General features: G+C 42.0%; 1 protein-coding gene across 7 annotated transcripts in view; it reads right to left on the reverse strand.

The window, feature by feature from the left end:
• tanc2b (tetratricopeptide repeat, ankyrin repeat and coiled-coil containing 2b) overlaps window positions 1-12,470 on the reverse strand; it is a 70,960-nt gene that overhangs the window by 37,215 nt on the left and 21,275 nt on the right. For 5 of the 7 annotated variants that reach the window (XM_088283685.1, XM_088283683.1, XM_088283682.1 and 2 more), the window contains 2 exons: window positions 8,437-8,508; window positions 6,212-6,406 (listed from right to left, as the gene is read on the reverse strand). In XM_088283685.1, the coding sequence (XP_088139811.1) occupies window positions 6,212-6,406; window positions 8,437-8,508 (267 nt within the window). Of the gene's footprint in view, window positions 1-1,840; window positions 2,213-6,211; window positions 6,407-8,436; window positions 8,509-12,470 lie in introns of those variants that run through there. The other 2 variants (XM_088283687.1, XM_088283688.1) reach the window with 2 other exon arrangements.

Raw genomic sequence — 12,470 nt, forward strand, 5'->3', positions numbered from 1 at the left:
TCAAGCTTCAGTACAACTCGGCGCCGCGCGGCCAATGTTTATCCCCCTTCGGGCCTGCTGAAACCTGAGGACCACGCCCTTCTTGTCACTGGAAAAGATCTCGAGAAGACAAGCGAGCGAAAGCAGAGCCGATTAGGGAGCCGCAGTGGGTTAAGCGGGGCGATGTTGGCGCCGCCGACCAGACGCATGCGAGCCCTGAAATGACGGAGCAAATGTGGCGGCAGCAGACGGAGCCGTGCTTGAATGCTAATGGCGGTGCGGGTGTCATTGCGCAGGCCTAAAAACCTCGGACACGCTTGGGCGAGCGCGCGCGCACCTTTTTTTGCGCGCGTGTGTGCGCTGAGCTCTCGGTGGCGCGCGTAACCCATTCCTCCGTTTTGTAAGCAAACCTCTCTCAGGGTTATTAATAGCACACTGCAGGGGCTGCTAAACACCGAGGTAACGTGGAGTAAGATAGACGGGGGCTATTCAAAGTCACACTTGTACAAATGAATGTTACGATATGAAAGTTGAAAGGAAGTGTGGGAAATGTGTAGCTTGGCTTTTCAGTTGCACGCAGACGGCATTTTCAGTGAGTGAATAGAGAACGCAAGCCAAGTTGATGACGCAATCGATACTTTGCTGGGGACTTTTACATGTGATCGCATCTGATCGGGAACACGGCTTTCGGAGCTTTCAATTGTTTAAATTTTCAATTCATTTTCCTGTTGATTGTTGTTGATCACACAATTTGTTCGTATGCAGAAAACGTAGGAAAAAGTGAGGAAAAAGCTGTTTAGCAGACAAAGACGAGATGCTAATCAAATTCCGATGCACTTTTTTTTTTTTTTAATTATGATTTTATTTTGGGAACTTATTTTATTTTGGCTCCCTCCGATTATTTCTTTAAATTTCACACATGTTTTCCTGTTATTGGCCAAAATCAGAGAATTGTAATTCAACTCATTCACTGCCAACCCAGGTAAAATTAATTTAATTTTTGGCTTCTATATCCGTCAATGGCAGACCAGATACTAAACGAGTATCAACTTTTCTGAGTTGTGAGTTGAAAATGACAACTTGACAGTAGTGTGGAGCACAGCTCCCCCGAAATATTCCGATGACTTTCTTCAAATTTCTGATTGGCTCTCGACTTGCTGTAAAATCGTTGCGTTTCACGCGCAATTGGAGATTTCTTCATAGGACAAAAAAAAATACCAAAGCGGACTGACATGGCTACGCAGCTCTATTCAAGACAAACTCGGGGGGCCACAAACGCCTCGGTGAACCGGTCGTCATCGTCAAGTAGGGTGTCGATGCCAACCAGCCGAGGCAGGCGATGACGTCTGGCTGCTGTTATTGAGACATTTTGTACCGTTCGCTCAACAGCAGCTCGTCTGGCCCCCCTGGGGAGACGGTAGCGAGGCGAGCAGCCTGCAGCAACACAGCCAGAGGAAGTGGGCATCCACATCCCCCAACACCCCTCCAAAAAAAAAAAACTCTTCCACCCCCCCTTCCCACCTGACAACTTTAAGCTATTTATGCAAGCATATGGCACATAGTCTGATGCTATGCTGGGAAAAGTGCATCATTAACCGCCCACAGCTTGTACTTAGACACACACGCGCACACACACACACACTCCAAAGACAATTCAATGTTCACCCACGCTAACGCATGAACCCACCAAAAAAAAAAGCACTTGATCAAACCGCTTGATTCCTCCACAGCTTACGTTAGCGTCATTAGCGCCCCACCGACAAGTGCATCAAATCACTTCCCGTCAGCCCAACGTCACATGACCCGTGCCGGCGACCCCAACAACGTGCGAACAGGAGACGAGGGCGCGGCGGTCGCTCACCATTCTCAACAGGAGCGATCCCGCATTCCCGGCGAGCTGGAAGTCCTTCTGGAGTGGGCGAGAAAAGTCAAGCGAGGGGGGGGGGAGGGGTCCTCTTATCTCGGGGAAGGTTGGGGCGGGAGAGGGGAGCTCCTCTGGTTTTGGGCGCCGATGTAAGCGATACGGCGGTGATGGGAGGAGTGTGAGGAAGAGCAAGAAGGCGGTTGAGTCGCCGCCGAGGGGTGGGGGGCGGTGATGGGGCTGCTGGTGGGAGGGTACCACAGAGGTGACACCCCAGCCTAACAGGTAACCTTCACCCTGCCGCAAAAATAAGCGGCGATGCGGCAGCCTGAGGGAAGCGAGCGACTCTATCCGCTAACCGCCGCATCCGTCGCTTTTAGCGTCTTTATGCACGGAGCGGGAACACGAGCCCGGGTCCTTTCGATGGATGAATGGCGCAGTGCTGCTGTTGTCATGGCAACCAGCGAGCAGAAAAGGAGGGGGAGGAAAAAGGGTGGGAATGGAGAGCAGGGAAGAAAATGGCATAATCAAAAAAAAAAAAAAAAAAAAAAAGTGGAGACGAGGGTGGGAGGAGAGCGTTGTTATTAAAAGGCGCGCGGTTTTGCAGCTGACGGACACGCGGGATCACGGAGGGGATGATTTTGTTGGGTTATTAATGAAAAGCCGCAGCGAGCGGCTCCCCGTCGGATCCTGCGTGTCCTTGTTTTCCCCTTGAAAGTGCAGCCATCTTTTTTTAAGGCCATTTAGAGGCAAAAGCAGCACTTTTCTATTTTAATCATCTCCGTCATTCACACTTATTTCCCCAAAGAGTTTTGCCACTGAACGGCGAGAGCTCATAAATGTCATTTGAGTTTGCGAATGTCGGTCAACGTACACGACAGCCGCGGGAACGCACACGTAATCACAGACACATTTGTAGTTCAACTCTACGGTGTCACACGACAGCGAGCTCGTGTTGTCATTGTTATCGACATGCAGCGTGAAACTGGCGAGAGGCGGCTGACGCTTTAGTCACCAGCAGGCTGTGTGTGCGTGACAAATTTGAAATAATCCACAGAATCGCTTCTCATAAAAGATCCGCTGGCGGCGGGGAAATAATCTTGGAATAGTGGATGATAAGAGCTGAGCTTTCGGACCCACGTTGTTTGGATTTACTGTCGCATGGCGAAACCGTCAAAGGCTACGCCCACTTTGGACAGCGGGGGCTAAAATCCTTCGCAATTTATTACGGGCTGTTTATCTGTCTGGTATCGCTGATTCGGATTTGAGCTTGCTTTGGTTTGGGAGAGTCAGTTAAAGTAAACAAGATTTGGGATTGGACAAAAAAATAAAGAAAGCTGCTTTTAACTCAAAATGGTTGCTTACATGCTCATTTTCAGGCATGTGACTTTTTGGGGGTCCACCAAACCTCGAGATTTATTTTAATCCCCCGAATTTGATTCCACGTTCATTTCAGAGAATGGGTCCTTAAGACTTTTTCAGGCCTTTTGTTGTGACTTGACAAGCCCACCAAATTTCGCGATGCTTGCTGCGGGTAATTTGTTTTAACAAAAAATAAATAAATAAATGGAAAAAAAAGCAGCTTTTAGCCAAAACAAACTGACTTCCTGTCCGTATTAGAGTATATGGTCATGGGACTTCTTCGCGCAACAAATATTACTATGATTGATGAATATGTTTTTGGGAGATTTAATTTGTGAACATCCTGTTTATCCTTGCGCCTTTTCAGTGAATCTTGTCCGGATCGGCTAAATTTTGCATTGAACGATAAAGCAGGTGACAAAGGCTGACTTTTTAAAAAAAAAAAATTCTAAGATGATAACTTTGGAAATGGACTAAATAATTTTTAACTAAATGGCTAACCCTATTTTAAGGTTTGGGTCCTCAAGTCTTTTTTTCATGCATCTTGTGAGTACCAAACAATCCAATTTCACATTGCTTAGTGAAGCGAGTGGCGTGGGCTTTTTCTTTTGTTTTCAGACAGCAACTAGGAAATTGATTCAAAACAAATGCTGCTTCAAACCAGAATAGGCATTTAAACATTCATTTTCGGGCACGGGCTGCATTTTTCGTGATAGACAAGCCAACCAAATTTCACTTTGCATGATGAAGCCGTTCGAGGGGCGTTTCATTTTTAAGACTTCTTGCCAGATCTACTAAGAATGTCGACATAATTACCTTGAAATGTTTCTATTGCCAGTCGATCAATAAGTCAAGTCGATCCATCACTAAGGTGTCCGAGCAAGAATCGAGACATCAGCGATTACAGCCCCGGCCGGCTCTTATAATGAGCCATTGTTGCAGACTAATAATAGCCAACGTGGGGGATCTGTGCAGAGCCGGTGAGAACATATGATGTCACAAAGTGGGAGCCGCAGAAAGCACAACACTAGAGTCAGTTCAAGGGCTTTAGTGTTTCGTGTTTTGTATGTCAATTCGAATCGGAGAAGCCCTGGATGGCATCTGGTGATGCATTAACACTCGGGCGCTGTCAACACAGACGGCTATTCAATTCGAATATGAAACTGGACGGACCTGACGGAAAGCCAATAATTGATGTTATTATAATTACATGAAAAAAAATATTTTACAATTTATATCTTTTTATTTTTTATTTTTTTAATTGTATGTGGCTTCTCACCAAAATGTCATTTCAAACAAATACCGGTTGATTCAAAGCCGTCGCAACAGGTGATAAAAAATGTTTCTCCCAAATTTTTGGAGAAATTTTGTGTGCATTTTGGGAGGTGAATAATAGTAAATAAATAAAATAATAAAAAATAAATTAACCTGGAATCAACCTGCATGAGATCTCCACTTTTCTTCCCGGCAGCTCAATCTTTCCACGTTGTCAGCTATTATTGTTTTGTTTTCTTTTTAAAAATCACAATAATCCTAAAATTCCTTCCGAAGCATCCACAACATGAACGGAGAGCGGCTGAGGCGTGCACTGCGGCCTTTGACGTCAGAGCACACACACGCACGCAAGCATTTGGCGCTGTCATGCTGTGCGGGACGTGGCGCTGAGTTGGATTAATTAAAGGGTGACAAAGCCTGGAGTTACGGATTGAAATGTGTTTGCTTTGTAGATGAGGAGAGCATCGAAGGACGAATGAAGCTCAAGGAAAGTTCATGTTTTCTACATTTCCAAAAGCCGGTAGGTGAGCCGATATGTTGGTCCAACGCAGTGCATCAAACACTCCACACGGTTTTGATCAATTCTACAGATTGTTTGGGATTTTGCTAAACCTGAGCGAAAAATGTATTTAAAAAAAAATATACTTGCTATTTGTTGGCAACACAAAACAATAATAAAACACACAGATGACACATCAAAGGCGTTAAACTCTACAAAGCAATAAAACTCCACTGCAATGAGAGAAGGCGACGACGCACCTCTTTAATTGGACAACGCGACAACAAAACCACATCCACACTCCTCCAGATGATCAAAGAGCTCCTAAATTAAGCTTCATCTGCCAGGAGTTGTGCATCCAAAAACAGACCTGAGCTCCTCTCTTCATCATAATCTATGACCCGAAAATAAATACTCGGAAAATTAACCTATTTACCCTGAAAACCCTCCTGTTGGGCTTGCGGATCAATGTGAGCTGATGCTTTGATGATTTCATCGCTGGCATTAAAAAAAAAAAAAAAAAAAAAAAAAGTATGCGAAAAGTTGAATGTCACATTTACAAGAAAAAAAAAATAAGATTTATCCTGTAATTGTTGTTATTTTTACAGGTCGATTTGACCCGCAGTCAAACATTTCGGATGTAATAATCTAGAGGATAACATTTTTTTTAATTATTAAAATGACTTGATTACTATATGTCAACTTGACTCACAGGCAAGTCAAACTAACAATGAATGAAGAGGAATTCCAAAAAAAGAAAAAGTGAAGACTAAAACTAGTTTTTGTTAAAGGGCCGCCAATTTTTCTACATTAATAAATTTCAATAAACAAAACTAACGAAATGGAAAAAAACAAGGCTGATTGTTTGTATATTAAAAAAAAAATAGTGAGAGAGAGATTTTTAGAGGCTATGTTGATTCAGTATGACAATGGGGCTTAACAAAAAAAGAAAAAAAAAATTCTGTTATATTCATTTTTTTTTTTTTAAATGTGTACATTAAAAAAATAAATATATTTACAGGTCAATTTGAGCCACAGTATAACAGGAGGGTTAAATCACAGCATTTGCCTAACAGGGGAATCTTTTTGTGCAGTCAAAGCTGGTGCACCCTAGTGGCCAGCTATGAAATTACACCTCAAAAACCAAGTCAAATCTGATAGCAATCACAGAGCATCTCCAATAACTTTTGCATTTAAAAAAAAAAACAGCGCAGAGTCATCCTTCGCCATCTCACCTGTGAGCTTCTTGACAGCCTGCAGCCGGACGCCGAGCGCCTGGTGGCCGAGCAGCGGCGACGAGGGCAGCGAGCGCGACACGCCCTCCATGATGCGAATGTGTTGGACGCCCTCGGCCATGGAGAGCGGCGGAGGCGGCGGCAAGGCGGCGTAGTAGTCCACCTCGAAGGCGCAGTCGCCGTCTAAGCTGCCACCTGCGGGACGGGAAAGGAACAACAGGCATAAATTGGCACTTTTATAAATTTTTAACTTGGAACGTGGAGGCAATTGACGTACATGCAAGCAAACACCAAATGGAGAAAATTGGACTTTTAACCAGACCATCACCAAAAAATAGTTGGGGGGAAAAGTTTTATGTAATCCGGCTAATAAACAAATACAATAAACTGAGGAAATAATAAATGTCAGCTATTGGGCCTTCCAAAACGTGATACTTGGAAGGACTTCAATTATTATGCACTCATCAGAATAGCATGCACACAACCTTGCTTCACCACAAACGCGCACAGACACAAAACACATACATTTTATCGGGCAGGAAGACTTAAAACAAAATAAAAGAAATATACAATCGCAACCAAGTGAGGCATTTTATTTAAAAAAGAATGTTGATTCAACTTATGTCTATAAAAATGCAGTGCATTTTATTACTTTTTTTATGGCAGAGTTGCCAGTTACAGTTTGTTTGGTTTACAACACTATCATTTAATCTAAAGACGCAAATTCGATCAGTGATGGTATAAAGTCGTATAAAAATGAAGATAAATTGCAACACAAAGTCTAATTACAGTTGTTTTCTTGACACATGATGGATAAAAATAATACAATACAGAGAGTAATATATGCAGAATAAAACATCGAAAGAAGACCAAAGACTTTAGCACGGCATTGCTAATGTGACCGTTATGGAATGACGGCTAATGCAAATAGAAGAAGAAAAAAAAAGTATTTTAGTCTACGATGTGATGCGATAATAACACATTTAGGCCGCTTCGTGACTCCAAACAAACACAAACGCCCACACCGGTCGACATGTTCCAAACATGCACAAGCATGGGGGGTGGGCGGGGGGGCGAGGTAATTACGGAAAACATTTCCTCGCAGCTGCTGATAAACTCTCCAGTACACCTACTTCAAAGGCAAATTACAAGATCAACATCCTCTCATGCCGCGCTATTATCTTAAATAGTGTCTCTATACATTTTTGCAACAACGTTGCTGACTATTCTTGCTGCTGAACAACATCTTCAGTACTATCACTTCAAAGGAGAACTACAAGAAAAAAAAATCTGAATCTGAATGAATCATCATCAGCCATAAAGCTTATCGACAAATTTTAGCCACGTACAACAATGTCGACTATTATTGCTGATGACAAACATCGACAGAGCGTTCACTTCAAAGGACAATTCCAAAAATGTCAGAATTTTCTCATGAGACTTCATCTTCAGCCGGCATGAAAATGTAGCTATGCAGTCAACTTAATTGATTTTTTGCAACATATAACGCTGGTGACTTTTCTTACCCCCGGGTAACATCTGCAGGACGCCTACTTCGAAAGAAAACTAGCCACTTTCTCATGTAACGTTATTATCTTCAGTATTTGAGATTTTAGCTATAAAGTCCATTTTATTGACATGTTTTTCACAGCATACAATGCTGCCAACTATTCTTGACTCTGATAAACATCTGCAGTACAGAAAATTGAAAGGCACATTACAATATTATAGAATTTGCAACGATTTGGGCTACAAACATTATATAATGTATATATTGGTGTCGAGAATGCTGCTGACTATTGCTGCCGATCCATCGACACTTCAAAGCAAAAAATGCACCCCTAACAACAAGTTCAATGGTCCTAAAGAAGAGCACTTTACTAGAGTGCATAGTTATTTTTTCACGACATTGAATGCTACTGACTATTCTTGCTGCTGATAAACACCTACAGTACTCCCACTTCAAGACAAATTAGAACGATATACATTTTCTCATGGAACTTAAGTAGTAGTCGTCAAGATTCGGAGAACGTATTCAAAAAATATTTTTTCAACATGATGCTGACTATTGTTACTGACTGTTAATGTTCACTTCTTGTGTAATGAGGATCCAGAGCCAAGTTTACGATTTTTTTGTTTTACTTCGCAATGCTGCTGACTATTGCTTCTGCTGTGCATTTTCATTAAATATAATGTAATATCCATTTATTCAAAGGTGTGCTTACCTTGGCCGAAGTGGCTCAGGTGAGGGTCTAGACCCGGTGAGCGGGGGTCTGCCAGGTCCTCGCTCCCACCATCTGTGAAGGACGAGCACAAAGAATAGGACAGCGAGTGAGCGCGATGCTGCCAGCGCGACACCGGATTGACGTTGCGGCCGAGCAGCAGTCGGGTCGCACTCTCGTCCCCGATCATCCACAAATGGGACCTCAGGACCCCCAACAGGCTGCTCACGCACAACCCCTCCACGCCCTTCCGGCCGGGGCCCAAGCGGCCCCTGACGGAGGCAAAGGTGGAGCTCGCCGCTAAGCTCCACTTTCTCCTCCTCCTCCTGCCCGCCATCTTCTAAAGTCGAATACCAGCAGAGAAACGACGGGAGACTCCCAGCTCGGATCCAAATACATATGAGGATCAATGACGCCTCGAGGGAGCACGCAGCTGGAATTAACCACAGTGGATGGAGCTGCAACGAGGAGGGCGGGAGAATGGCGAGTCTCATCCCGGCGTTGTTTGTTGTGATGGAGCACAATCATCCCAAATTAAATCGTAGCAAGCAAGCAGACGCGGATCGACAAAAATTGCTTTTGTGGTCGCTTGTTGCCGAGAAGAGTTCAGAGGTCCCATGCTGCACAGGCCAATAAAAACTAAAATGGCATACGTTGACAGACACACGCTAAAGACATTTTTCAGAATAACAACGCTTGAAGGGTTGATTCACAAATTTGAGTGCCATTTGTTGGTTTTATGGAGGCAAGAATATTAATGGACTTTTTCCAGACTACAAAATGGGATGCGTTGGAGATCTGGAGCAGTTTGGGATTACATCAACTTTTGCATGGCCATCATCAGTGAACAGAAGCATCCCGGTTTCACCATTTTGCAGGATGTAAACACAATCGGACAACAGAATCAACAACAGCCTAAAACGATCAGCGAGCCGCAAGACTCCATGAAGGCGGTCAACTAGGAAGAAACTGGTCCACTGCCCTCGTAGATATACACTGCGTGCATGTCCCAAAAAAAACAAAGATGGCATCTAAGGTTTGGTCACCAGCGCAGGATTTGGCCTCTCTGTTGGAAAGATCAATGGACACATTCAAAGAGCCTGAGGGGGTGATGGGGATCGCGTGGGAACTGGGCCAGCATGAGACTGACACCAATACGCTGCAGATCCTGAGTCAAGAAGTTTCATGGATATAAGCAGTAGTTATGGATTAGAAACGTGAAGGATTGGGTTCAGAATTAGTCCGTTAGGTTGGGTTATGATTAAGGTGGGAGAATTCGGTTTCACGGAGTGTGGTAGGGTTAAGTGATTGGGGAGTGAAAGGGGATTTGGGTTTGGAGTTAGGGCAGGGTTAAGGATTAGGTTTTGATGTAGTGTTAAGGTAGGGAAAGGATTAAAGTACGGTTATGAGAAGAAGTAGAGGGCTGCAGCTGCGCTTAAGGTTAGGGTCAGAGTTGGGCCTAACAGACAGAAAAACTGTGACCCCTGGTGGTTTTAGCAGAAAACAACATTTTGAGGTGTCACATATGATCATTTGATTTCAATGCATTGCCGCCGTAAGCATATCATAAAATACAAAGTGGAGGTTGTAGGCAAGGGGTCTTCAATCCTGTTCCTCTCTGTTTTCCATCTCTCCCAACTGCAACACATCTGATTCAAATGATCAGATAATCAAATGGTCTGATAATCAGCAAGATCTGCAGGAGCAGGATAATGATCATGAATATTTGAATGATAGCCCCACTTGGGCATTTCGGCAACAGAGACTCTCCACATTTCACTTTTTTAGAAACAGGTACATTTGGAATTCTAAATAAGTATTATTGTAAAACAATATATAGAGAGTAAAGGACATTCATTATTGCACGATTTTGATTTCATTTGTTAGCAACGGAGAGTGTTTGCTGGATGTGCTTTCGGGCTAACAAACATTTAGTGTTAAATAAAGACAGCTCTTTGCTACTTCCGTATTTAACAAAGGTGAGCCACATCCAACAAAGCGGCAAGGAGACTTTACGTCATTACCGCTTTTCTTCCCTCGTCCAAATCCTGTCAGGCTGGAGAATCGCGTCTTTGTCGCGTATGTATTGGAAAGAGAAAGCGTCCATTCTTCGCCGCAGATTGCTCTGTTGTTTCGTAATCACAATGGGATGTTGTGGCATGCAGACAAGTGGCCTCTTTCAGGGGGGGGGGGATAAAGGAGGAGGAGGAGGTGAACCTCTGACTGTGCGAGGACAGAGACGTGTCTTCTTGCCACCGCAGGACACAAGACAAAACATGTGGCGGCCTCTCCAGATGAACACAAGGCAAGTCAGAGTGACACAATCTGCCCTCTGTGAGCCTCCCACGCCGCCGACATAACAGCACACTTGAGTCTGATGGCTTTTCTTTGCAGCGGTGACGGCATGGCCATGCGTTTCACAAGGGGACAGACAATGATTATGGAGATGCCGGAATGAAAGTGTGGAAGGATGAAATGCTTTTATAAATAGAATATTATGGGGGGGGGGGAGGCAAACAAATTGTGTCCTTGTTTCTAATTTTACTTTTTTTTTTGTCCATAAAATGATTATGTATTTATGTAATAATTATTAAGCTTTTTTTCCCTTCTTTTTGCCCAAATAGTCCTAATATTTTTATATTGTGTATATAATTTTTCCCAATATTATTTTTGTTAAAAAATGTATGAATCCCTTAAGATTTTTTATAAAAATTTATGATTTTTTTCTTAGTTTTTTCTTTCTATTTTTCATCCATTTGTGAATCATCAACATTTATATATTCTGTTAATTTACTAATATATGTGAACAGTATTTTTATTTAATATATTTTTGTACTCACCATGTAATGATAAATTGTGTATGAACTATATTTTGTATAATATCTTAATTTATTAAAATGATTTTGTATAGGTTTATTTTTATATAATATTTAGGATTTTCAATAAAATGGTATATTTTATTTTCTTTTTTTCATATTTGCGTTTTCATCCAATGTTTTTGTATTTTTGTCTAGTATTTGTAAAGTTTTCCAGTGAGTTTTGAAATTAATTTATTTTTCTAATCATTTGTATTAGCTAATTATATAAATAACATTTTTTCTTCATCTCCTAAATAGTATTTTATGGTCTAATATTTTATTTTATTTATCATAGTATATTTATTTTTACAATTTTTTAAAATATTTTAGTATTATTTCTAACATCTAACATTTTTTTTATATTTATTTTTAAAAAATATTTTTGTTGGCATTTTTTCATTTAATATTTTGTATGATTTCCACAAATTGAGGAAAGAATATATTGACAGACAAATGGCATGGATAGAAACTCAAAGTTGGAAAAAAAAACATCCTGATGCCTTCAATGGATGCATGACGGTATTAAAGGACAGTACGTATAAATCGTGTTGGATATGTCAGATTCAGTGTGTTATGAAGAAAAAAAAAAAAAAACCTCCCACACTGCCACAGGAGGCTGAGGGAGGCTGTGTCGCAAGTGGGTGGTCTTGGTTTTGAAAAGAAAATAATAAAAATAAAAAAAAAATGAATAGAAGCTGGCGAGGCTTCCAGCACATCACTGTGTTGTTACATCACACGCGGCAAAAATAGACACACGGAAGGAAACGCAAGTGCGAGGGAAAAAAAACCCAACAAACACAAAGACGGATGCTTTTGGTCAATTTTCTTTCAGGGTTGCTGCGACATCGAGGACTTTATATAGGCAACACTGTGCTCTAGTCCTTCTGAGGTTCGGGCTTTGAATTTCTGCTTGGGCCTTTTTCTCCACGTTTATATCATTTGCAAGCTAAAACTAAAGCTAAATCTAAAGCTTTCGTCTTCCTTTTTGTTGTTTTGAGTCATGATTGGAATTCTTCCCTTACCCAGGTTCAGAAAATCATGCAGTCCCATTGCGTTTATGTTCTGACATTTCCACAACATAAATGTTCCTCATTTACCTAAAATTGCACACTGAAGAATGGTACACTCCTGTCTTCTTATGTCATGCTCTGTGAACCATGAAGTGCAAATTAACTGTAA

Source organism: Idiotropiscis lumnitzeri, chromosome 20, assembly GCF_059441095.1.
Source record: "Idiotropiscis lumnitzeri isolate Australia: NSW breed Sydney's pygmy pipehorse chromosome 20, RoL_Ilum_1.0, whole genome shotgun sequence".
NCBI lineage: Eukaryota > Metazoa > Chordata > Actinopteri > Syngnathiformes > Syngnathidae > Idiotropiscis > Idiotropiscis lumnitzeri.